The sequence below is a fragment of the Octopus sinensis genome, linkage group LG23 (genome assembly GCF_006345805.1).
Source record: "Octopus sinensis linkage group LG23, ASM634580v1, whole genome shotgun sequence".
Classification (NCBI taxonomy): domain Eukaryota; kingdom Metazoa; phylum Mollusca; class Cephalopoda; order Octopoda; family Octopodidae; genus Octopus; species Octopus sinensis.
Window position 1 is genome coordinate 5,120,955 of NC_043019.1, and position 27,949 is coordinate 5,148,903.

General features: G+C 38.9%; 1 protein-coding gene across 2 annotated transcripts in view; it reads right to left on the minus strand.

Annotated features, from left to right (window-relative positions):
• The window catches only part of LOC115223442 (dnaJ homolog subfamily C member 7), a 52,546-nt gene extending 36,863 nt beyond the window's left edge, over nucleotides 1–15,683 (minus strand). For both annotated transcript variants that reach the window (XM_029793997.2, XM_029793996.2), the window contains exon 1: nucleotides 15,382–15,683. In XM_029793997.2, coding sequence (XP_029649857.1) covers nucleotides 15,382–15,395 — 14 coding nt within the window. In that variant the 5' untranslated portion in view covers nucleotides 15,396–15,683. The remainder of the gene's footprint in view (nucleotides 1–15,381) is intronic.
• Nucleotides 15,684–27,949: the final 12,266 nt, after the last annotated feature.

Genomic DNA, 27,949 nt, shown 5'->3' on the forward strand with positions numbered 1-27,949 from the left:
AGTCACAACGCCCGGTCTGGGAATCGAGTCCGCTGCCCTAACCACTAGGCCATTGCGCCACCACACATGTAATGTACATCATTTAATGTCCATTTTCCCTGCTGGCATAGGTTGTATGGTCTGACCAGGGCTGTCATGCTGGAAGGCTGCACCAGACTCCAGTCTGATTTACCATTATTTCTATGGCTGGATGCCCTTCCTAAAGCCATGTATAAATGTGTGCATAAGTATGTATATAAGGAGATGTATATATGATCGTACAGATATCTTTATAAATGTACACACACACATATGCACACCCGGTGTTTTAATATTCACTTTTTATGCTTCCATGAAGCAGCTGGAATTCATTAAAACATTCTCTACAGCAGGATGCCCTTCCTTTTACTTACTCTCACCTGCCTTTCAAGCAAGGTAATATTTCACTTTAACCAGGCAGATTTTCATGGAAGATTGGAAACAAAAAAAAAAAAAACACCCCACTGCTTTTATAAGAAAGGTCAACATATCATCATCATCATCGTTTAACGTCCGTTTTCCGCACTAGCACGGGTTGGACGGTTCGACCGGGGTCTGGGAAGCCAGGGGCTGCACCAGGCTCCAGCCTGATCTGGCAGTGTTTCTACAGCTGGATGCCCTTCCTAACGCCAACCACTCCGTGAGTGTAGTGGGTGCTTTTTACGTGCCACCGGCACATAGAAACACATGCACACAATGAGCTGCTTTCAGTCTCCACCAACTTGGGTTGGCCCATGGTTATAGGGGCTGAACCTAAATCACAAGATGGGGAAACAAACATCTTAAAGGAACAGGCTATGTCTATAGAAATGAAGAGCTGCTTATAGCACCTACATCTTCCAAGTGGTCACTCACCTAAGTGCTAATTAGGCTCAACACACACACACACAGATAGCTATAGATAGGATTCATTTAACATTGATTTTTTTTCCTATGCTTGTATGGTTTGAACAAGAACTGATATTTAGGCAGGATTTTTATGGACAGCTGCTCTTCCTCTGCTATTTCACAAGTTTTTGAAGTGCAGAGCACACAGACCATAGAATCAACATTAGCACTGCTCTGGTCAAATGGTAACATGGGAAATATCAGCGTTTACACACACACAAGTTAAATGCAGTTTCTAACTACCAAATTCCTTCATAGCAATGAAACATGGGCTGTGACAGCCGAAGACATGTGTAGGCTTGAAAGAAATTAAGCGAGTATGCTTTGCTGGATGTGCAATGTCAATGTGCATGTACGACGGTGTAAGCATCTTGAGAGAAAAGTTGGGCCTAACAGACAACAGATGTGGTGCACAAAGAGAGACGACTGCGCTGGTATGGTCATGTGATGTGTATGGACAAGGACAGCCGTATAAAGTGCCAATCTCTACCTGTGGAGGGAACCTGTGGAAGAGGTAAACTCAGGAAGACTTGAGATGAGGTGGTGAAGCTCTGGCAATATGTCACGCTTGAGAAGACCCTTCAAGCTAAGTGAAACCATAGTCATGGCCAATGCCAGTGTCACGGAATTGGCACCCATGCTGGTGGCATGTAAAAGGCACCTTTCGAGCATTGGGCCTCACAGGGGCATCTGGCACCTGTGCTAGTGGCATATAAAATGCACCTGTTGAGCGTTGGACCTCGCAGAGGCAATGTAGATGATAGCAGTGTTGTGTAAATAGCACCTGTGCCAGTGGTTATGTAAAAAAAGCACCTTTCAAGCATTGGGTCCCATGGCGGCAATGAGAAATGACCAAGACCTTGGGCAATATGCCATGCTTAAGTAAAAGACCCATCAAGCCAAGTGAAATCGTAGTCATGGTGGATACTGGTGCCACACAACAGGTACCCATGCTGGTGTCACGTAAAAGCACCCATTTCACTCTCGGAGTGGTTGGTGTTAGGAAGGGTATCCAGCCATAGAAACGATGCCAAATCAGACTGAAGTCTGGTGCAGCCCCTCAGCTAACCAACCCTGGTCAAACTGTCCAACTCATGCCAGCATGGACAACGGATGTTAAAAGATGTTTTGTGCACACACATATAATACACAAGTGTGTTTATGTGCCTGTGATACCAGTGCCACGTAAAAAGCACCATCCGAACGTGGCCGTAGCCAGCGTCGCCCTGACTGGCCTCCGAGCCGGTGGCACGTAAAAAGCACCATCCAATCGTGGCCATTTGCCAGCCTCGTCTGGCACCTGTGCCAGTGGCACGTAAAAAGCACCCACTACATTCACTGAGTGGTTGGCGTTAGGAAGGGCATCTAGCTGTAGAAACACTGCCAGATCAGACTGGGCCTGGTGCAGCCTTCTGGCTTCCCAGACCCCAGTTGAACCGTCCAACCCATGCTAGCATGGAAAGCGGACATTAAACGATGATGATGATGATATATATATATATTACATAGGCGCAGGAGTGGCTGTGTGGTAAGTAGCTTGCTAACCAACCACATGGTTCCGTGTTCAGTCCCACTGCGTGGCATCTTGGGCAAGTGTCTTCTGCTATAGCCCCGGGCCGACCAATGCTTTGTGAGTGGATTTGGTAGACGGAAACTGAAAGAAGCCTCTCGTATATATATATATATATACGTATGTGTGTCTGTGTTTGTCTCCCTAGCATTGCTTGACAACCAATGCTGGTGTGTTTACGTCCCCGTCACTTAGCGGTTCGGCAAAACAGACTTACAGAATAAATACTGGGCTTACAAAGAATAAGTCCCGGGGTCGATTTGCTCAACTAAAGGTGGTGCTCCAGCATGGCCGCAGTCAAATGACTGAAACAAATAAAAGAGTAAAAGAGTATATAATAGCAGTAATACCCATCATGGATCGGGTAAATTACTTTTACTGTTTCTCGGGCCGAGATGCTAGAAAAATGGGTATATCATATAGAAGAATAGCTTTACAGAATCCAGGTGACTGCGATGGCACTGAAAAGGGCTACAGGTCAAGTGGAACATCCATTTGATCCTTTTGACGTTTGAATAGGCAGTATGCCAAAGGAGAATTGAAAGATTCAGTTTCGAATCTGAACCAGGGTGAGACTATGACCACAGATTGAGGTTTACTCGTCCTGTTTGTATTAAATAAGAGAAAAACGTAATTGAAGTAGGAAAAAAGACGGATTTCATACACAAACTTCTGTTTATTCTTCAGGTTGCAATCCAGCAACTTTTAGTATTTGGCCCTGAGTGTTATTAATGCTCATGGCAAAAGAAAGTGAGATAAGAAACTGTAACAACTTAAATTGGAATGGGACATTGGATGGTATATAACTGGTATGTGAGGGATGAAGACTGTGTCACTTTTACCACAACCAGTGAGAATATTGGCCTCAATGCAGCTACTCATAGATTTGTGCACAATTAGTGTTGTACCATTGCATAATTTTTGTTGAGACAAATTAGACAACAGCATAGTAGGAGATATAGAAAAAGCCTAATAGCTTCCCTTGAACCAGTTACTTTCATTTTGGTAAACAAATGAACAAACACTAACGGACAGAATCACTCTTTTATCTATATGGCGATATACACACATTTTAATGTCTGTTTTTTCATGCTTGCATGGATCAGATGAGACTATGTTTACAGGTGGAGGCCCTTCTATTCATCAACCCTCACCTATTTCCAAGCAAAATAATAAACTTCCGGTCTATCAATGAACATTCCAAATTGCAAACAGTAAGGCTTTTGTTTGTAATCAGTGCATGTATATTTAGAAAAGAAACCCAGACATCCTTTCAGGGTGGACTACAAACAATATCATCTAATATGAATCGTGAGCCATACAAACACACCTGGCCACATTGCTTTTTTTCAATGAAAAGACTAGGGGAAATATTACCTTGTTTTGAAAGTTTCATCTGACCAATATATATATACGGAAAAATGGACAAAAAAATGATAATGTGTAAATGTTTGTGTGTCTAAATATACAGACACACACACACATGTCTTCATTGTCTCACATGTTCTCTATACTAATTATTCATCCCCGTTACCATACTTTTATTTACTTTCTGTTTCCTCCCAATATAAACAAAAAATAAGTCAGGAAGATTCACAACGTGAGAGCACACCTTTGACACAAATCTAACAGAGTGCCACTCTAATACTTAAAACTGATGTGTTAAGGTATTTATTCGTAATGCAGCACAAAGTTTTGTCAGTGAACAGGTCGCAGTCTCAAAGCGACGAAAATATTTTGACAAATTAAATTTAAATGTTGAAGTGAATCTAAGTTTTGTGCGTTTCTTAAATGGCTTATAAACACCTTCCACGCTGCAATTGTTTTCGTTCCAGCACACGATCTCAGATCAAGTCACTCGCTATGCAAGTACATCTCCGTAATATATATATATATATATATATGTATATATACACACACACACACACAATCATTAACATCAGCTTTCCTATGCATAGGCCACCAGAGTTAAGATTTCACATATTGGGAAGATATCATCCTTACAAACCGATGCTTGTATGTGTCATTTGGCCTGGCTTCTACAACTAGATGCTTTTCCTATCACCAACCACTTAATATCATGTACTGGATGCAGTCTCTTATAGCACCAACTGCCAAGAGTTTTATAAGACCTCGATGAGATGGGACTCAAGTGTCATCACAACCCTATACTTTCTTTGTTCATTTGCCAACCACCTTACAGTGTGTTCTGGAAGTATTTTTCATGGCACCAACACAAGAGTTTATGCAGATGATGGTACTTACAACATTAGTTGTGTTTCAAGTATCCCCTCGACCTGTATCTCTTAACAGATTTTTAAATTCTTTTCTAAAAATGTTTTTGATTTGAATATTTGAAATATTGAAGAATTTATTTTGTATCATGTTTACTCTTTACTCTTTTACTTGTTTCAGTCATTTGACTGCGGCCATGCTGGAGCACCACCTTTAGTCGAGCAAATCGACCCCGGGATTTATTCTTTATTCTATCGGTCTCTTTTGCCGAACCACTAAGTGACGGGAACATAAACACACCAGCATCGGTTGTCAAGCAATGCTAGGGGGACAAACACATACACACACACACTTATATATATATATATATACATATATACGACGGGCTTCTTTCAGTTTCCGTCTACCAAATCCACTCACAAGGCATTGGTCGGCCCGAGGCTATAGTAGAAGACACTTGCCCAAGATGCCATGCAGTGGGAGTGAACCCGGAACCATGTGGTTGGTTAGCAAGCTACTTACCACACAGCCACTCCTGTGCCTATATATTTATATACTGTTTATATACTTATTTTTGTAAAGTTCTGAAGATGAATAGTTGCTGACTAGAAATTACATCAGTACGTTTTAGTCGGCCTCTTCTTCAGTGGTTGCACATTTATCTTCTTACACTGAGATGTGTCTCTAATTTGGGATTTGAACAAAGAGCATCAAAATCAAGTTTGGACAAGAAAGGTCTGGACATTGCTAAAGTATGTGAAAATTAAATATGGCACTTAACCCTTTAGCATTTAAACCGGCAATATCTGGCCAAAAGTATTCTGCTTGTTTTATGTTCAAACTGGCCAGATCTGGTCTCACCCCAATCCTACAATATCATCTTAAAAATTTAACAGCTACCTCATCAAAATCTCAAAGCTACAAGATAATGCCTGATTAGTTCAAGGCAATGTGGATAAGAAAGGATTAATTTTGGCAGAATAATGCAAACACTAAAGGGTTAAATGAGGATGAGGTAAGGATGCTGAATGTTCGGCTGATTGTATGGTTTTTACTTCACATCTTATAGACAGCATTGTATTGTGACCAGGAACCACTTCATCATAAATGGTTAACAGGAAGATCAGTAAAAGTAATTGCTACAAGAACCATCAGAACCATGCGAACAAAAATCTATCTTAAAAAGGTTCCAAGTTTGGCAGTGCCATTGTATTGTGACCAGGAACCCCTTCATCATAAATGGTTAGCAACAGGAAGATCAGTAAAAGTAATTGCTACAAGAACCATCCGAACCATGCGAACAAAAAACGTTCTTAAAACGGTTCCAAGTTTGGCAGTGCCATTGTATTGTGACCAGGAACCACTTCATCATAAATGGTTAGCAACAGGAGATCAGTAAAAGTAATTGCTACAAGAACCATCAGAACCATGCAAACAAAAATCTATCTTAAAAAGGTTCCAAGTTTGGCAGTGCCATTGTATTGTGACCAGGAACCACTTCATCATAAATGGTTAGCAACAGGAAGATCAGTAAAAGTAATTGCTACAAGAACCATCAGAACCATGCAAACAAAAATCTATCTTAAAAAGGTTCCAAGTTTGGCAGTGCCATTGTATTGTGACCAGGAACCACTTCATCATAAATGGTTAGCAACAGGAAGATCAGTAAAAGTAGTTGCTACAAGAACCATCCGAACCATGCAAACAAAAATCTATCTTAAAAAGGTTCCAAGTTTGGCAGTGCCATTGTATTGTGACCAGGAACCCCTTCATCATAAATGGTTAGCAACAGGAAGATCAGTAAAAGTAATTGCTACAAGAACCATCCGAACCATGCAAACAAAAAACGTTCTTAAAACGGTTCCAAGTTTGGCAGTGCCATTGTATTGTGACCAGGAACCACTGCATCATAAATGGTTAGCAACAGGAGATCAGTAAAAGTAATTGCTACAAGAACCATCCGAACCATGCGAACAAAAATCTATCTTAAAAAGGTTCTAAGTTTGGCGGCGCCAGCGTTCTAACAAATGAGTGGTTGTGGTGTCTGCGTAGATCTTCAACTTTGCTATGTTCCCCTTATTTTCCCTACCGACAGGAATTCAACAGGTTTTCTGAAGCAGTACCTTGGTGTCCAGGTCGTTGGCACTTTTAATCGCCTTTAACCCCGGAACGCAGTGCCCCCATTCTAAAACCAGGATCCATATCAAAGAGATCACTGAGTCAGCACTAACTCCATTGTCTGCAGAATTCAGAAGTTTCACCTTGAGTAGGAAATTCAACAGAAGAAACAATGGGAACTATGTAAAATGGCTGCTTATTATTTACAGCAGTGAATAAATGATGTTTATATAACCAACCTACCTCCTCGCTTTACTGAACAAATATACATAGTACAAAATTAACATTTTATTAACCGACACGAAATACTTAGATGGGGAAGGTAAAAGGATCTTTTCCGTTTGAATGGCAGTTTATAACATAATTTCTAGGTAACTAAAAAAATTCTAAACTTCGTATACTGGTAGAATGTGTTTATAAAACATCTTTTACTCTTGGCTTTATTGAGAAAATTCTATAGTTTGTTTGTTTGTTTTCTTCAATTTCTGCAATTTCAACCAATCACTGACGTCTATTGAGGTAAAAAAAAACATTCTGTGCCGTATGAATATGTCCCTCGTTTAAGAAACAGATTGGGTTTATTTACATTTGTGAAGAAAAAAAGATACCCTTCTCTCCACCCCTAACCTAAAACAGATTGAAATGCAATAGATCGATACTAGGGTCATAATTATGGGTGACAATTTCATATGACACCGCTAGAAAAAACTGCCGTTCAAACTGAAAAGATCCAAGTAAAAGAATAATTATGAAGCCATCACTGTGATGGGGACGATGCGACATTTATGCCTTCCAAAAAGCACTTATAAGGGGGGGGGGTCCGTACAACTGTAGGTTTAAAATGCTCTTGTTTACTGTTTCAAAAACAAGAGTTCAAACAAAGCCTGAAATTGTAAATCAATGAGAATGGAATCTTCCACTTCAACCGAACAGGATGAGACACATCGTCAAAACTGGTGCTGAGAATATATACAAAGAACATGAAGGATCTAATTCACTGATGACCTTAAGGTACTCCGCATCCGTACTATAAATTGGCCGTCAGTTAGGTTCCTAGTTCACAGCCGAGTCTGGAGCTAGGGATCCGTAAGAAGGCTTCCGAGTCAGCAGATATACTCTTTTACTTGTTTCAGCCATTTGACTGCGGCCATGCTGGAGCACCGCCTTTAATCGATCAACTCGACCCCGGGACTTATTCTTTTGTAAGCCCAATACTTATTCTATCGGTCTCTTTTGCCGAACTGCTAAGTAACGGGGACATAAACACACCAGCATCGGTTGTCAAGCAATGCTAGGGGGACAAACACACACACACACACACATATATATATATATATATATATATATATATATATATATATATATATATACACATATATACGATGGGCTTCTTTCAGTTTCCGTCTACCAAATCCACTCACAAGGCTTTGGTCGGCCCGAGGCTATAGTAGAAGACACTTGCCCAAGATGCCACGCAGTGGGACTGAACCCGGAACCATGTGGTTGGTAAACAAGCTACTTACCACACAGCCACTCCTGTATATATTAAAGGAAAAGTAAACAAAACCTTTTCCATATATATATATATATGGAAAAGGTTTTGTTTAGTTTTCCTTGAATGAATTATCCCTTGTTTAACGTTAACATGGAAAATTCAAACAGTTACCAGGGTAGCAAAATTTACGCTAGTAACAAGGATGTAGCGGCCTATATATATATATATATAAATATATATATATATATATATATATAATATATATATATATAGTAGAAATATGTTACGAAAAGAAAATATAAAATACACGTGGAAATGTAAGGTAAAATATGAAAAATCAACAAAAATGCATATTGCAAATAAAAAAAGGCTATTTATGACAGGTAACGACAAATATATACATTTAGATTGACTGAGGTAGTAATACGAGTCATAAAAGTCATTAATATGAGATGATTATAAGATGATAATATAGTAAGAGAACAAAAGGGACCATGGTGTATGTGTGTGTGTATATATATATATATATATATTAATAAATAAAACATATGCATATATATATATACATATATGTACGTACCAACCTCTACATGTATATATACACGCATATATGAGTAGAGGACACCAAAAAAACGTCGAATACAATGAGAAACGAAAACATAGACACAAACCCAAGGAACTGGACATTTTTTTTAACAACAAAAAAAATAGAGTACAGGACAATTAACACAAAGAAAAAACCCCTTCTTCAGTCGCCATGGTTTCATCTACTCTACGTTTCGAAGGTGAAGGCGCATATATTCTAAACACAAAATAGCTCATTTAAAAAAATTCTTTAAATCTCTAATGTTACACTTCCTAATAGCCACAAGGTATTTAAGGATTGTTTGATGATTAAGAAAATCTTTGCTGAAAGGCATTCCCATTCAAAACCAAACCAGTTTATCCAGACACGGTTTAACTAGAAATACTTAATGGGGTGTGCCTTCAAGGAGATTTGGTAGAATGATCCTTCGTTGGCTAAGGATTAAGGGCCGATTCCAATATGCTAACCAGAGGGTTGAGCACGTCAGTTAAATTAAAGGGACGGGAGTATTTAAATTGAGTAAATATTTAACGAAATTGATTTCCTCCAGCCAAACCCACCACAACCACTCAACCATTTTCACTTTTGAAAATACGGACAAGGTTACTTGGTTGCTTAAATACAATTGAAACTATTCAGATTGTGATTTAATAAATAATAAAGAGATCAAGACTAAACACAACTGCGGCTACAACAGACTTGAGTCGAGAACGATAATGGGTTTTTTTTTATTAATTAAAAAAATGATTAAAGAAAAATGTTTGAAGAGTGCGACATAACGCTTGGGAAGGGGAGATAACCGAGTGGTGCTGGCGAGAGCTTCTAGCAACTTCCATTTTGGACTGTGTGTGTGTGTGTGTGTGTGTGTGTATAAGTAAAATATACGTGTTTATAGCATGTATGTGTAAATAAAAGTGTCTGCATTGGGGGATATTTCGTTTCCTTTCTACAAAATAGCTTCGGATGGTTCGTTAGTGCAGATCCGAGCCGATTTATATTAAAGCCGTCCCAGCAGTGACCATCCCGTCTTTTTAGGACCACAAATGCCTGGTCATTTATTATTTCTCTTTTTTTTTTTTCAATGACAGAAGGGAGGTGGGGGACTGAAATATACATGGCTATTTGTAAGAGTCCTGGAGACCTCGTTCATGACTCGCTTAATTGGCTTTGACATTGTAATTTATTTATTTTTCTAAAAAAATTCCGAGAAGCCATTTGCATCAGAAATGGGATGTAAACGAGGCGGAGGAAATGCTGAAAGCTTCTGGTAGATTCTTCCATGGTCTCCAGGTTGTCACGTGTAGAAGAAATAACGGCGCCGCCATCGAAATGTTGGATTAGATTTGACAAAGATTTGGGGGAATTATTAGGAGAAATGCCGAGGAACAGAAGGAATATGGAGAAGGAAATACGAATATTCGGAATAATGGCGGTTTAAGATAAAAAAGTTTAGAAACTAGAAACATAAAGGATACGAAATGGAGGAGAGATCAAAGGGAAATATTAAGAGATAGGTCGATGTCGAATAACAAATATTACTTATAGAGTTATAAACGATTAAAGCCAATGTTTAGAAGATAAAGAAACGGATTGACTAACACAAAATAAAGCGAAGCATAAAAGAAAGGAAAAGAATAATTACGAAAGAGAGACATAATGTTAATTAGTAGGAAATAGACATTACTAAGTACTGGGTGGATTTTATACTCGTATGAATGGAAACTGCAAAATGGTAGGGACTACTGTCTGATATAAAGAGTAAGAAATAGAAACGAAAGGTGAATGGATAGGGATTATAAAAATCAGCTGAGAAAATTGGGAGCAGGAAAGAAAAGCTGGTAAAAATATAAACGAGAAAGCCTGACCCAAGTGGAAAAAACCTCCATTTCCTTCCACATCATTAGAATTTCAAATTTGTTTCCCCCAACGAACAACTAGAGCCACAAAAATACATTTTATGGGTAAACATGGACTGACATCGAAATTAAAGTACACCAGATTCATATTTATTAGACACTAAAAGGTTATAAATAATAAATGTAAGGATACGGATGAACCGAGAGAGAGAAACAGATATTGGCGGTGTGAGAGACATTATGATATAAAGAATAAACTATTGCAAACAGTGGCAATGGCAAGGGAAAAAAACTAGGTTTCTTTCGTTTTTAACACACTATAGAAAGTGATTTTGTTAGTGATATATGACAGGAAATAAGAAAGATACGATGGTCGATCGAAATTAGTGATAGACATTGAATGGTGCAGGCAATTTGAACCAGAAGGTGGTGAAATGTGAAACTCAAATATTACGTTACAAGGATATGTGTGTGTTGACTTTGATAGAGGATAAATCATATGTAATTGTTTACCAACTGATAACAAAAACTATCTCAACCTTCCCCTACACCATATTCCTTCAAATAATATATATATATAATTATTATTTGAGGGAATATTAATTCTAACTTACAGGGAAAAATTCAATTTAGAAATACTAAATCAAATTTCACACAATATAATATATATATATATAAAGTTAGAAAACCACCACCTTTTATCAATTCAAAATAAACAATTAAATTACACCATCTAGAAAATTACATATAATAGAAATATTAATATATATATATATATATATATTAAATTAGAGATAAAACCACTATTAGGCAAATCAAACAATGAAAAACTTAAGCCAATACATAAAATTAATTAATTTATATTATTTTAAATATATATCAAAAGTATTAAAAGTTTAATAAAAGACAATGAGTATATATATATATATATATATATATATACATACACACACACATATATATATATATAAGATCATCAACAATTTAGATTCAAATGAATATGGTACTTAATTTAGATGCACCAGAATTTTGTATGGTATTACCCATAAAAATATATAATCAAAAAATTTTTTGATTATATATATATATATATATACACACATGCGTGTGTGGTGTATTGGAGTAATTAACTGCAGTGTTACTTCTATATTATATAACCAGCTTGGACGACAGTTGCTGGTCTTTTGTTAATCGGGGTAAAATTCCCTGAGTATATAAATACATTATATTTAATCTACTTTAAACTGTTGAAATTTCAAGTCTTTCTAACAAAACAATCGGTTTGTGTAGAGGAGACATTCACTGAACCAACTTTACGTAAAATGTTACACTACAATCAGATATGGCTATCCACGATCAACCGTCGACCCACCCCCATCAGAAGTCCGGCAAACGAGAAAGCCTCTACTAGAAATAGCAGCCAAATGTCATACAAATTACATCCAACTGTTATTCAAGTACACGTTGGAGGTCTCCTTGGGGTTTCTCCATATCATAAGAGGGGCTTGTCACGGGTGTAATGTCTATGATTATACGCCGATTTGGGATTAGATAACCTCATAAAACCAATTATACGACCCAGCGAGGGTGCCTCTATATGCGGTCACTCAAATTGCTGGAAATAATAGCTAAAATCCTACGACACCTGGGATAATGTAAGCCTAGACAAACTATTGTCTGAATAAAAGCTGGGATTGTCGTAGCTCGATGGTAGCCTTTCATTAATTAAACTTAATGAGCCGACATAATTACTATTATTCATACAAGGAGGATTTCTTCAGACCATCCGAACCATAAATGAATTAATCCAAACATCTGTAAAATATATATATATTTCTCTTCTAATATGATCGATATGTATCTATTGAATACATCATTGCATTACAATCGATATATTTTGATTCGATGCCATTATAGATAAGAATCGATATATTTCTATTAACTAAATGAATTTTTTTTTTAAATTATCAGCGAACGATAACGAACATAATCAGTCTTAATTATCAATGGCATTATTAGTAATATATATATATATATATATATATATATATAATATATATATATATACACATATGTACATTTCATGTAATGTGTCTGATAATTAAATCAAGGGTGGGACTAGATTTAAATGGCTTTTTTTTAATACTCATGGTTAGTGACTAAATTAGTCAATGACCATTTCCAGTAGAAATTCAAAGCCTGAGAATCTTTCCAGAACATACTCTACGAGGAAAACATTAAAAGGATATGCTGAGCCAGAGAAAGAGAGCCTCTACGCGGTTGACAGATTTGCTAGAAATAGCAGCCACGTACCTTTGCTATCGTAAGGAGTAGAGGGGTATATTACATAATGTAGATTGCCCCCTACAAAAGGTCTCGGTTGGAATGTCTGACCTAACGTCTGCTCGATCAGACTGACCTAAGGTTAATCCTTATATTATACACACACATTAAATATTTTTATCTTCGGTATAGATTTTGTCAATATGGATGGAGATATGTTAATTTAAAATACACAAACATCGGTACACCAATTAGTGGAAACCATGACTATCACGTCTCATATTGAGACAACCTATCTAATACTGTATCATTTTCCAATGTCTTTTACAATAAACTCCGATGTGATTTGAGGGTCATTTGGCTGTTGTTTCTAGCAGATGGCCTTAACGGAAAGAAGGTGAAACCAGATACGTTGGTTTGTTGGTTTAGACGAGACAAGACTTCTTTTCATAACCTGTAAGGCCTCCTTCGTCAGTTGCTATATCATATTGTATGTATATAGCTGTTGGATATTCTCATGTTAAATCTAGTAGAATTCCATTCAATTCCAAGGAGTTTTCCAGGAAATATTAGATCCATGGTGGAGCACTACTATCGTTTGACGAACCCAATTTCAATTTTATTTGGTTTCATTATTGGAAATATTGAATATTTAAAAGGTGTTTCGTTATTTACTGACAATTTCAAATGATTTTATTTACAAAAAGTATAAACATGTCACTACATGTGATATAAAATGTCAGCAAATTCTTCAGATCCATTCTATCCAATAATTCTCATCATGCAAATTCCTCCAAAAATTCCTTCAGCAACAATTGTAAACAGAAAAAAGTTCAAGATGTAGTTTGAATAATTAAGCAAATAAGTCAAGAAAATTAGCGATAATATTTCCAATAATGTGTGAAATAATTGGGACCGCTGAAAGTCAATAGCGAGTCCAGGATTTCCTGCTCTTTCAATGGTATTGACCACCAAGGGATAAAAGAGAGGAATGTGAAATTTGAGATGGTTCTGGTCGTCCTAATTAACTAACACAGTTGTGAGGTAACAAAGTGGGGTACACTTGGGTAGGGGTACAATTCTGTAGACATGCCTACCCATCACCGGTATTTAAAGCGCCACCCCAGGGAAGTTCAAATATACAAAAGGAGAGACCTAGGTGAAATTAGAACTTAAAAATGTAAAAGGATCCAATAAAAAGTAGCGTATGATCCCGTTTAGCCCCACCAGTAGAGCCCTTGGGTTCCTTTACTGTTTAGGGGACTGGGGCCAGGTGTCCAGTCTAACGTTAAGTTCTTCCGATCTACACAAGACACCCCTAAAAAGTGAGTCATGGGTGTTGGCCTTCCTATAATGATTTAACCCATTAAATATATTCCATCTTGCGCTTTATATAGGCTGTTCATCGCCATAGTTTCTTGCTCTGGCACCGTAAGAACATAAATTACGAGGTCTGGGGTGATTTAGTCGGTTCTAAAACATGGCTGGTGATTATTTTTTATCGATCCTGGAAGGATAAAAGGCAAAAATGAAACGACATGAATTAAACAAGGCCAAGAATCGCCATAAAGGATTTTTAAGTCCAGCAATCTACCATTTCTGCTAATTCTGTCAAATATGATTCCATCTTCCTAGCCATTACCATTAATATGATTATTATTATTCCCTCGATATTCCTTGTAACTATATCCATCCTAAGACATTAGATAGATTATTCCTTAAGCCATATGTTGTTCTTTAGAATTCGGTTCATGGGTTCAAATTTAGATGGGTTTTTTACCTATTTCCGGCGACTAAGTGGGAACAGATCGATCAGTGTGTGTATATATATATATATATGTATATATATTATATATATACACCACTATGATGTGAAAGTCTATATATATATATATATATATATATATATATATATACATATACATACACCACTTGTATATATTATATATATACACCACTATGATGTGAAAGTCTATGGTTATGAAATAGTAAGGAAATATACATGAAGAGAATTCCTGGATGGTCAGTGGAGAAATACTCAAAGGTGACCCATCTACAAAATCCTGTTAGATAATCCTAAAGTTCGTGGGGAGTGAAATAATAATAAGCTCCCAGATATCAAATGCCAGACTGTGAAAAGGGTTCTGACGAGCTCAAAGCTGGCGGCAGGGTTTCAATTCCTGGTGGAAGCCATCTTCAGTTCAATTTCATTTGTCTCTCTTTTTCCTTGTGTCTCTCTCTCTCTCTCTCTCTCTCTCTCCTAAATCTGAATATTTAACAAAATGAGACATCCACAGTTTAATTAAACAAGAAAGCAAAGAGATATACTCACTGATCGGCTGTCATTATTTGTTTCTTGGTAAAAAGAGAAAAAATAAAATGTCTTTTTTGTGTTTTTTTTTTTTGGTTTGTTCGTTACATACAAAAACAAAATAAACTTATTCGATGCTGTTTCTTTCCTCCTCGAAAAAAAAAAGAAGATAAATACTAAGGTTCTTACAGACAGAACCACACCACTCGAGACACACCAACTGTTTCAGTCAGACATAGTCAAAAAAAATTTTACTGAATAGAAATGAAATAAGGATTTAATGGCGGCGACCGTCACTGTGGGCTGCTGCTGATGAACGGGATTGCTATTTATACTGGCTGCTGCTGATTAGTATTTGAACCAGCGGCTGCTGCTGATTACTGCTGCTTTCTCCGGTTGATGGTAGTAGTGATGGTGATGATGGTGATTGTGAAGGTGCTGCTGCTGATTACTGCTTTGTCTGGCTGATAGTGATAGTGGTGATGGTGATAGTGAAGGCGCTGCTGCTGATTACTGCTTTCTCTGGTTTGATAGTGACGATGATGATGATGATGATAGTGAAGGCGCTGCTGCTGATTACTGCTTTCTCTGGCTGATGGTGATAGTGATGATGATGATAGTGAAGGCGCTGCTGCTGATTACTGCTTTCTCTGGCTGATAGTGATAGTGATGATGATGATGATTGTGAAGGCGCTGCTGCTGATTACTGCTTTCTCTGGCTGATGGTGATAGTGATGATGATGATAGTGAAGGCGCTGCTGCTGATTACTGCTTTCTCTGGCTGATGGTGATAGTGATGATGATGATAGTGAAGGCGCTGCTGCTGATTACTGCTTTCTCTGGCTGATGGTGATAGTGATGATGATGATAGTGAAGGCGCTGCTGCTGATTACTGCTTTCTCTGGTTGATAGTGACGATGATGATGATGATAGTGAAGGTGCTGCTGCTGATTACTACTTTCTCTGGTTGATTGTGATGATGATGATGATGATAGTGAAGGCGCTGCTGCTGATTACTGCTTTCTCTGGTTGATGGTAGTGGTATTAGTTATAACTGTGATACTGATGCTGCTTATGATGATGATGATCATTAACGAGTTGCTGCTACTGATGATTATAATTCTTGAATTGGTTGATGATGATGATGATGATGATGCTTCCTTTGTGATAATAATGGTCTTTTAGTGTCATATGGTCGTTTCTGATTGGTGGTGGTGCCTGCTCATCGGTAGACAGTTCAAGACAGCTCCAGCTGGTGGTGGAGGAAGTTCTATTTGCTTCTGCATCCGATGGTGGAGGTACATCATTGATGGCTTTTATCCGATGGTGGAGGAACTGATTGCTGGCTTATATAATTCCGGTAGTTACAGAGGAGTTCTGTTAGTTCCTGGTCACTCCAGATTAAGCAGACTTATAATCAAATGTATTCCGGCCACGACCAATCCCACCATATATTAATACAACGCCAATGTTCTTAACATATGTAATATGAGTGATGACTGGCTGTTATTTCTAGCAGTTTCTGATGTCTGCTATTGGAGGCTTTAATGGTTTACGGGTGGCGGGGTACGTATGGCGGTTGCGTGATAGTGTAGTAAATGGCGGAAAGTAAGGCAACGATGGATTTTATTATTTAATGTTGGTTTTACAGTGGTTGTAGAGACTAGTATAGAGAGAGATATAGTAATGGTGAGGTGAGGATGGACCAAACTTATACCGGGGGTTCGGCGATCGCAGGGTGGAATCGATAACCTTACAGTAAGGTGGTGGTGGTGGCGGCGGCGACAGTGTTGAGTGACGTAAATCGCGGCATCGCTAACGTCAACAGAATTGCGTAAATATTTATGGTGGGGGTTTTTAGTGGGGGATGTTGTTGTTTAGCCCCGAATCAGACGGTAGGGGGGTGTGGATTTGAGGAACGTCTGGCTGCTATTTCTGGCAAGTCGATCGACCACGTAAGGGTTTGCTCGCGTTAATTATAAAAAGCTCCTGACCATGAGAGTGATTTGGGTCGTAGTAATAATAATCGAATAATAATTCCCCCCCCCTTTTTTTTTGTACCTTTTATAAAGTGAATTTCGGGGGTACTCAAAAAATCGAATGTCTGAGATATCCCATTTCAACATACAGAAACGGAAGTAAAATTTTCAGGACATTATATCGAACGGTCTCCGTTTTAAGTACATACATATACCACCGCGTTACAGAAACTCTGGTTACGCAATTCCAAACTTACGGAAATTATAAAGTAAACTAATTTCGATTTACCGCCTGTAACTTCGCTCTTACGGAAGCCCAGATAGATTTCGGAGCAGTTTTAAAAACTATAATCACGATCTGTATATGAGCTTTCTTCATGTCTAAAATATATTTGGTGTGAATTTTCATACAACCGGTTGCTTCTCCCGCTATTTTCCGTCTCCGTCCCCCCCCCCTGCACTTTTTACTGCATACAACCTAGCAATCCAATTGTTTAAATTTTTGTTCTCTCTCTCTTACCCCTACCTTATTTTTCAATGCATTCAACAATCTTGCTGACAACTTCCCTGTCCCTTCTGCCAAACCAGTTCCTACGTGTACCAATTCAACTGTTTGTCATTGCTCTCAGCATAACTCGTTTTGTTATTTTTGTTACTAACTATAACCATACAGTACTTCACCCAAAAAGTCCTTTCTTCCCGTCCATACCTTTCGTTTTGTTAATTTACATTATTACATCCAAAGTAAGGCCGCGAGCAGGCAGAATCGGTAGCACGCCAGGCAAAATATTTAGCGACATTTTGTCCGTCCTTATCCTCTGAGTTCAAATTCCACCAAGGTCGACTTTACCTTTCATCCTTTCGGCGTCGATAAATTAAAATACCTATTTCTTTACTACCCACAGAGAGGACAAACAAGGACAAACAAACGGATTAAGTCGATTATATCGACCCCAGTGCGTAACTGGTACTTATTTAATCGACCCCGAAAGGATGAAAGGCAAAGTTGACCTCGGCGGAATTTGAACTCAGAACGTAACGGCAGACGAAATACTGCTACGCATTTCGCCCGGCGTGCTAGCGATTCTGCCACAGTGAAACGCTAGTCCCCTCCCCCAAAATTTCAGGTCTTGTGCTTCTAGAAAGGATTATTACATTCAAAGTCCATAAAACGCTGAACATCACTACTTTCCCTAGATTCTGGTATCCTATTTTGGTGTGAATTTCTTCTCCCCCTCTCTCAGATCTTTTCGGTTTGAACGGCATTGTTTTCTAGCGGTGTCATATGAAATTGTCACCCATAATTATGACCCTAGTATCGATCTATTGCACTTCAATCTGTTTTAGGGTTATGGGTATCTTTTTTTTTCTTCAGAAATGTAAATAAACCCAATCTGTTTCTTAAACGAGGGACATATTCATACGGCACAGAATGTTTTTTACCTCAATAGACGTCATTGATTGGTTGAAATTGCAGAAATTGAAGGAAAAAAACCAACAAATATCTTACAAACCATAGAATTTTTTCAATAAAGCCAAGAGAAAAAGATATTTTATAAACACATTCTACCAGTATACGAAGTTTAAAATTTTTTAGTTACGTGGAAATATAAGATTTTGTTGTTAAAGTTTATGTGCCATAAACTGGTTATATTTCTATAATACACAAAATATTTAGACATTTTTTTTTATTCTCCTACTTGTTTCAGTCATTTGACTGCAGCCATACTGGAGCATTGCCTTGAATAGTTTCAGTCAAACAAATTGACCCTAGGACTTATTTTTTAAGCCTACTACTTTTTCTATTGATCTCTTTTGCCAAACTGCTAAGTTACAGGGATGTAAAAGCACCAACACTAGTTGTCAAGCAGTGATGCAAGGACAAAGACGTGCACACACACACACACACACACACACATATATATATATATATGTATATATATATATATATATATCTGCAATGTTATATGGTAGTGAAACATAGGCTACCACAAAGAGAGAAGAGCAGAGACTGGTAACGGCTCAAAGAGCCATGGAAAGGTCAATGCTTGGTATCTCGTTGAGAGAGCACATCAGTAGCGAGATCATCAGAAAGAAGTCTGGCGTGAAGGATGTCTTCGCAGAGTATACACGCAGCAAGTATAGATGGGCTGGACAAGTCGCCCGGCTCACTGATAATCGGTGGACCCGTGCAGTTGTCGAGTGGTACCCGCACGAGCGGAAACGACCACCCGGAAGACCCTCACGACGGTGGAGTTACAATTTCAGGAGGACGATTGGGATCACGTGGATGAGAAAGGCGTGATCCAGAGAGGAGTGGACAGCGTGCTGTGGCCAGCGGTGTCAAATGGACGCCTGACGGACTGGTCAGTCAAGGTGATATATATATACACACACATCATCATCATCATTGTTCGACCATGGTCGAGACAATGGAATTTACCATGCTACGCCAGACTTCACGGTCCATCATAGCATTACAGAGGTCTTGTTGCTGGATGCCTGTATCCCTGGAGATTACATCAGGGTAGGAGAGTGTGCGCCCTCTGGTATTGCGAGTAGATGGCTTCCAGAGGAGAAGAGTAGAAATTACACACACACATACACACAATGGGCTTCTTTCAGTTTCCATCTACCAAATCGAATTTCAAGGATTTGGTCAGCCCAAGACTAGTAGAAGATACTTGCCCAAAGTGCTATGCAATGGGATTGAACCCAGAACCATGTGGTTGGGAAGCAAACTTTTTACTGCACAGCCACATTTGCACCTATTTTTTTTAATCCACAATTTCTTATTTAATATAATAGGAGTTTTTAGACATTGATTGACTCTGAGAGTCCACCCCTGAATAAAATAGGAATCAAAAGGGTCCATAGACAAAAAACGGTTAAGAAACACTGGTCCATACTGAGTACTTACTATCATAAACATTGCTAACAATAGCAACTTTACATTTCACAATACTCACTCTAAACATAGAAAATAAGAAAACAGTTTAAACACTTTTCCTGAATTAACCACAAAATAATCACAAGGGAGAGAGTCTGCGTAGATGAGATGCAGTTTGGTCTTGTGTCTGGTAGAAGCACCACTGATGCTATATTCCTGGTGTGGCAACTGCAGGAGAAATACCTAACTAAAGATAAACCCCTATACTTAGCTTTTATGGACTTGGAGAAAGCCTTTGACAGTGTCCCCCGATCCCTTAACTGGTGGGCGATGCGGAAACTGGAGATTGATGAATGGTTAATAAGGGCTGTACAGGCCCTATACAGAGAGGCCGTTAGTAAGGTTAGGATTGGCAATGAGTATAGTGAAGAATTCCAGGTAGAAGTAGGGGTCCACCAAGGATCAGCCCTCAGTTCCCTTTTATTCATCATAGTCCTCCAGACAATAACAGAGGAATTCAAGACAGGTTGCCCCTGGGAGATCCTCTATGCTGATGACCTGGCCCTCATAGCAGAATCACTACCGGAACTAGAAAAGAAATTTCAGGTGAGGAAGCAAGGTTTAGAATCGAAAGGCCTTAGAGTCAATGTTGCAAAGACCAAAGTTCTAGTAAGTATGAAGGCGAACACATCAGACACCCCCTCAGGTAGGTGGCTCTACTCAATCTGTAGAAGAGGTGTAGGTAGAAACTCCATAAGATGTACCCAATGTAAGCTATAGACACATAAGAGGTGCAGCAACATCAAAGGAAGATTAACCGGGAAGATAGCTTTCATGTGCAGCAGATGCACAGGGGCAATAAACACCACAGATACTCAGAAAACAGATTCCATCACACTCCAGATTGTGAAACTAGAAGTAGTTGATAGCTTCCATTACCTAGGTGACCAAGTTAGTAGTGGAGGTGGATGCTCAGGGAGTGTTACCACTAGAATAAGAATAGCCTGGGCAAAGTTTAGAAAGCTTCTACCCCTATTGGTGACAAAGGGCCTCTCACTCAGAGTGAAAGGTAGATTGTAAGATGCATGTGTGCAAACTGCCATGCTTCACGACAGTGAAACATGGGCCATGACTGCGGAAGACTTGCATAGGCTCGAGAGAAATGAAGCTAGCATGATCTGCTGGATGTGTAACGTCAGTGTGCACACACAACAGTGTAAGCGCCCTGAGAGAAATGTTGGACATAAGAAGCACCGGATGTGGCATGCAAGAGAGACGTTTGTGCTGGATGGACGAGGAGAGATGTGTGAAGAAGTGCCACTCCCAAACAGTTGAAAGAATTCTGGGTAGAGGTAGACCCTGGAAGACATGGGTGAGGTGGAGAAGCATGACCTTCAAACATTGGGCTTCACAGAGGCAATAACGAAAGACTGAGACCTCTTGAGATATGCTGTGACTGCAAAGACCAAGTAAATAAAGTGAGTTCACAGCTGTATCCTACACTAGTTTCGCATAACCAGCCCCAGCCCATTCAAAAGTACCTCGGTTCGTAGGGCGACCTGCTGTGCTTGAGACCTATTGAGTCAAGTACATCAACATCAAATGGAAATTGTAGTTATGATACCCATACCGGTGGCACGTAAAAAGCAGCATCTGAACGTGGCCAATACCAGTACTGCCTTGACTGGCTTCTCTGCCGGTGGTATGTAAAAAGCACCAACCGATCATGGCCGGTGGCATGTAAAAAGCACCCACTACACTCACAGAGTGGTTGGCATTAGGAAGGGCATCCAGCTGCAGAAACACTGCCAGATCAGACTGGAGCCTGGTGCAGCCTCCTGGCTTCCCAGACCCCAGTCGAATTGTCCAACCCATGCTAGCATGGAAAACGGACGTTAAACGATGATGATGATGATGATGATGTAAAAAGAGAAAATGCAAGATATGTAGTTTCCATTTACACCCTGAGCAATGTTAATCCCAATGCCCTGAAAGAAACCCGCAAAAGGGCCTTTGGTGAGGCACTGATTTCTAATACAGTAGCAACTGCAGGTGAAGCATTCAAAAGAGCTGCTGTTCAGAAGAAACAGTAAAAGCTTTCTCTTTTGCATGTAGGCGCAGGAGTGGCTGTGTGGTAAGTAGCTTGATTACCAACCACATGGTTCCGGGTTCAGTCCCACTGCGTGACACCTTGGGCGAGTGTCTTCTGCTATAGCCTCGGGCCGACCAATGCCTTGTGAGTGCATTTGGTAGATGGAAACTGAAAGAAGCCTGTCGTATGTATATATATATATATATGTATGTGTATATGTTTGTGTGTCTGTGTTTGTTCCCCTAGCATTGCTTGACAACCGATGCTGGTGTGTTTACGTCCCCGTCACTTAGCGGTTCGGCAAAACAGACCGATAGAATAAGTACTGGGCTTACAAAAGAATAAGTTCCGGGGTCGAGCTGCTCGATTAAAGGCAGTGCTCCAGCATGGCCGCAGTCAAATGACTGAAACAAGTAAAAGAGTAAAGAGATGTCCACTCTCTGTACAAGCAGTTTGCTATTCACATAACACTTCAGAAGCGTAGAAACCCTAACGAAGGGAAACACTTTATGCTGGCCGTAAATAATGCAACCTCTTTGATGCTTCATTAACAAGCTACTTAATATATATTAATATATTCAAATGGATATTCTGATGTGTTTTTCTTTACCGTGTCTCTCTTTTGTTCGCGTTACTTTCACTTAAAAAACCCTGGGACTTTCCCACGCAGAAAGTTTCTTCCTGTACTTATGCGTGCGTGCGTGTATACTCTACTCTTTTCCTCTTTTAATTGTTTCTGTCATGGACTGTGGCCATGCTGGAGCACCGCCTTTTAGTCGAGACAATCGACCCCAGGACTTATTCTTTCTAAGCCTAGGACTTATTCTATCGGTCTCTTTTACCGAACCACTAATTTACGGGGACATAAACACACCAGCATCAGTTGTCAAGCAATGTTGGGGGGACAAACACAGACACACAAACACACACACACACATACGCACTGTGTGTGTACTGTTGGCGATTTTTTTTCCTCCGTCTTCCTTTCTTTGGATCTTTCTTTTTCCTACGTTTCTGACGAAGAGTTGTGTTTCCATGTTTGGATTAACTATATATATATATATATATATATATAATATATAATATATATACATATATACGACGGGCTTCTTTCAGTTTCCGTCTACCAAATCCACTCACAAGGCTTTGGTCAGCCTGAGGCTATAGTAGAAGACACTTGCCCAAGGTCCCACGCAGAGGGACTGAACCCAGAACCATGTGGTTGGTAAGCAAGCTACTTACCACACAGCCACTCTTGCGCCTTTGGTATGTTATAAGCAAGAACTTGATCTATGGAATAGTATTATTAAAGTGATTTAGGAAAATACGAAAGAATCATTGTAAATTTAGCCAGGTGGATAGAGACAGTTACCACAATAGCACTTGTCCAATATTATAAAACAAGTCTCATATTTGCTTTGAAAAACCAAAATCCCTAGGTGACATTGACCATTATAGATTTCATCAGTAAATTATGAACTAGACAGAGAATGACCAATAGTTTTGATATTACAGTAGGGTCTCTCTTTTCTCTTTTACTCTTTTACTTGTTTCAGTCATTTGACTGTGGTCATGCTGGAGCACCGCCTTTAGTCAAGCAAATCGACCCCAGGACTTATTCTTTGTAAGCCTAGTACTTATTCTATCAGTCTCCTTTGCCGAACCACTAAGTTACGAGGACATAAACACACCAGCATCGGTTGTCAAGCGATTTTGGGGGGACAAACACAGACACACAAACACATACATGTATATATATATATATATATATATATATATATATATATATATATATATATATATACATACATATATACGACTGGCTTCTTTCAGTTTCCATCTACCAAATCCACTCACAAGGCTTTGGTCGGCCCGAGCCTATAGCAGAAGACACTTGCCCAAAGTGCCATGCAGTGGGACTGAACCTGGAACCATGTGGTTGGTAAGCAAACTACTTACCACACAGCCACTCCTGCACCTAAAAGTCTAATGACTTTTTCCCATGTAATAGACTTGGGAAATATATTTTGAATACTTTAGATAAGGATTTCCCTATATAAGGCCAATACACTTTTCTCTATCTGCAACTAAAGGAGCAGAAAAATAGAGCAGTATAGAAAAAGAATTAGAAAAATTTTAACAAAACAGGTCTGTCCATCACCAGTGATAGTAATCTTAGAACAGCTAACATTTTGGATGTGACACTTGAATAAGATAATGGAGCGTTACATCCATATCATAAAAGCTGAGTAAATTTAGATTATATAAATAGATTCCAACAATAGTGCTTAACTAACTCAATGGCAGATAGTGTTTCCTGACACAATATCCACTTACTCCGTTAATAAGGAGATATTCTGTACATATGTGGGATACAATAATGAGGTGCTAAGAAGGGCAGTGTACAAAGAAAAAATTGGATATATCTTAATATGGGATACACTGAATACAACTTGTAAAATTAGCAAATTACGGAATGGTCTCCAGGATTATGGTAAGAGTAAGTCTGATAATGAATCTCATCTAAATATAAATCTGAGGTAGAATAATAGTAGAAGGGAATTAGATAAAGCACAAATGTAATGTTGTAAATTCCTCTTCTCATAATTATAATAACTAGCTGGACCAATGGAATAAGTCAGCACATTTGAAAATATTGTGTTAAACACAAGGAGAGAGTTTAAAAAATTCCCTTGATATCCAGCCACTTAATAAGGTATTGGTTATTTATCTCCTTGTAATACATTTGACAGATATGATGTATCCTCTGTGTGAAAAGTCTGGCTGCATACACGTTAGCATATGTCAGGTGGATACAATTGACAACACAGTTAATTAAGATTTATTCAGTGAGTTCTATTCAACACCTGTTTACACGTGGAATTAGCAGAATCATTATTAACTTTAGATGGCTCGCAGGCGAGGTGAACAATTAGTGAGAGAGATAAAGTGCAAGCCCACAGCAATATCATATCTTCTCCTCTATTTTTAGTATTACGTGTCAAAAGTGAAACAATAACATCTCTCTATTGTATTGTTAGGTACTTTCACTTTAATAGTTTTACTTTAATACTGAAACTATTATCTCACATATATACAGGCATACATACATATATGTGTGTGTGTGTATATATATATATATATATATATATGTGTGTGTGTGTGTGTGTGTGTGTGTGTGTGTGTGTGTGTATGTATGCCTGTATTTATGTGAGATAATAGTTTCACTTTAATAATTTCAGTATTAAAGTGAAACTATTAAAGTGAAAGTATCTGACATTACAATAGAGAGATGTTATTGTTTCACTTTTGACAAGTAATACTAAAAATAGTAGAGAAGATATGATATTGCTGTGGGCTCGACCTAGGCAAGAAGTTAAAAAATTTTTTGGCTTATGATACTACATCGTTTTTGGATTTGGTTTGCAAGATTCTTTATGTGAGTTAGTGTGTTGAAGCATATTTTGTTGTGTTTGGAGAGAGTCATTCTCTTTTTGTACCTTATTATTTAACACACTCACCAGTAAAGTTTCCACTCATTTACTTTTTTATTTTTCCTAAAGTTTCCATTGCATCTTGCAAATTTTTCAATAGACTACTGAAAAGGTTGCAAGACGAGGCAACGAAAATTTCAGGAAAAATAAATTAGTAAATGAGTGGAAACTTTGTCAGTGATTGTATTAAATAAGAAGGCACTAAAAGAGAATGACTCTCCCCAAACACAACAATATATATATATATATATATATATGTCAAAAGGAACATAAACATTTTCATTTGGAATGGAATATTCTATCTAGATCCTTTCCTTATGATAAGGGTAAATCGTTTTGTTCACGCTGTAATGACAAACTTTATTTCATCTTGTTCTCAGAGAATCCTCTTGTAAACACATTTAAAGAACGCATTTATCATTGCAAACATTGGCAAAAACATACCTTTAGTTCCTATAAGTGATTTCTACCAGTCTATAATATTTTACCTTTAACTGTCTTCTTACATTTCACTTCCACTAAGTAAATGTATTTCTACGCCTTTAATCATTATTCGTATTCACCTATCACACTGTATTTCTCCACTTTTAGTTTTCTGCTAATTTCTTTCTTCCTCTTCCTCCTCTTTCTAAAAATTGTATTTGACGTTATATCTATTAACGTTTTTGTTTTTTTTAAATAACATACCAGCATTCCCTTCATCATATATGCAGTAATCACATTCAGTTAAAATGTCTTATTGATGTGTTTTGATTCTCTTTTTTTCCCTGATGAGAAGATCACATTGTTTTACATCATTTTATTCCTTCTGGAATAATACCAATGTTTTCTTCAAAACATATGTTGGAAGTATAAAGACTTGAATAATACTTACGTTTAACTCCATTTATCTATCTATCTATCTATATTCTCTCTCTTTTTACTCTTTACTCTTTTACTTGTTTCAGTCATTTGGTTGCGGTCATGCTGGAGCACCGCCTTTAGTCAAGGAAATCGACCCCAGGACTTATTCTTTGTAAGCCTAGTACTTATTCATTCGGTCACTTTTGCTGAAACGCTGAACCGCAAACACACCAGCATCGGTTGTCAAGCGATGTTTGGGGGACAAACACAGATGCACAAACACTCACACACACATATATCATCATCATCATCGTTTAATGTCCGTTCTCCATGCTAGCATGGGTTGGACGGTTCGACCGGGGATCTGGGAAGCCAGAAGGCTGCACCAGGCTCCAGTCTTATCTGGCAATGTTTCTACAGCTGGATGCCCTTCCTAACGCCAACCACTCCGTGAGTGTAGTGGGTGCTTTTTACGTGCCACCTGCACTGGTGCCAGGCGAGGCTGGCAACGGCCACGGTCGGATTGGTGCATTTTACGTGCCACCTGCACAGAAGCCAGTCGAGGCGGCACTGGCTTCGGCCACGATTCGGATGGTGCTTTTTACGTGCCATCGACACGGAAGCCAGTCGAGGCAGCGCTGGCATCAGCCACGATTCGGATAGTGCTTTTTACGTATTTCCAGTCCAGGGGTCCTGGCATCTGCCAGGTGCCAGTCATAGGATTGGTTCAATTTCGATTCCGATTTCACTTGCCCCAACAGGTCTTCACAAGCAAAGGGGGGTAGGCATAGGTGCCTGTCGTCGGATGGTGTTCGATATCGACTTCGCTTGAATCAACAGGTCTTTGTGTGTCCAAGGGAGGAAAGGCATGCATAAGTGGGCTGGACTCACTTGTCCTGCCTGGTCTTTTCACGCACAGCATATTTCCAAAGGTCTCGGTCGCTGGTCATTTCCTCAGTGAGACCAAAAGTTCGAAGGTTGTGCTTCACGACCTCGTCCCAAGTTTTCCTGGGTCTACCTCTTCCATGGGTTCCCTCCACTGCTAGGGATTGGCACTTTTTCACACACTTATCTTCATCCATTCTCGCCACATGACCATACCAGCGCAATCGTCTCTCTTGCACACCACAACTGATGCTCCTTAGGTCCAACATTTCTCTCAGGGTACCAACGCTCTGTCGAGCATGCACACTGACATTACACATCCATCGGAGCATACTGGCTTCATTTCTCGCGAGCTTACACATGTCCTCAGCAGTCACGGCCCATGTTTCACTGCCATGTAGCATGG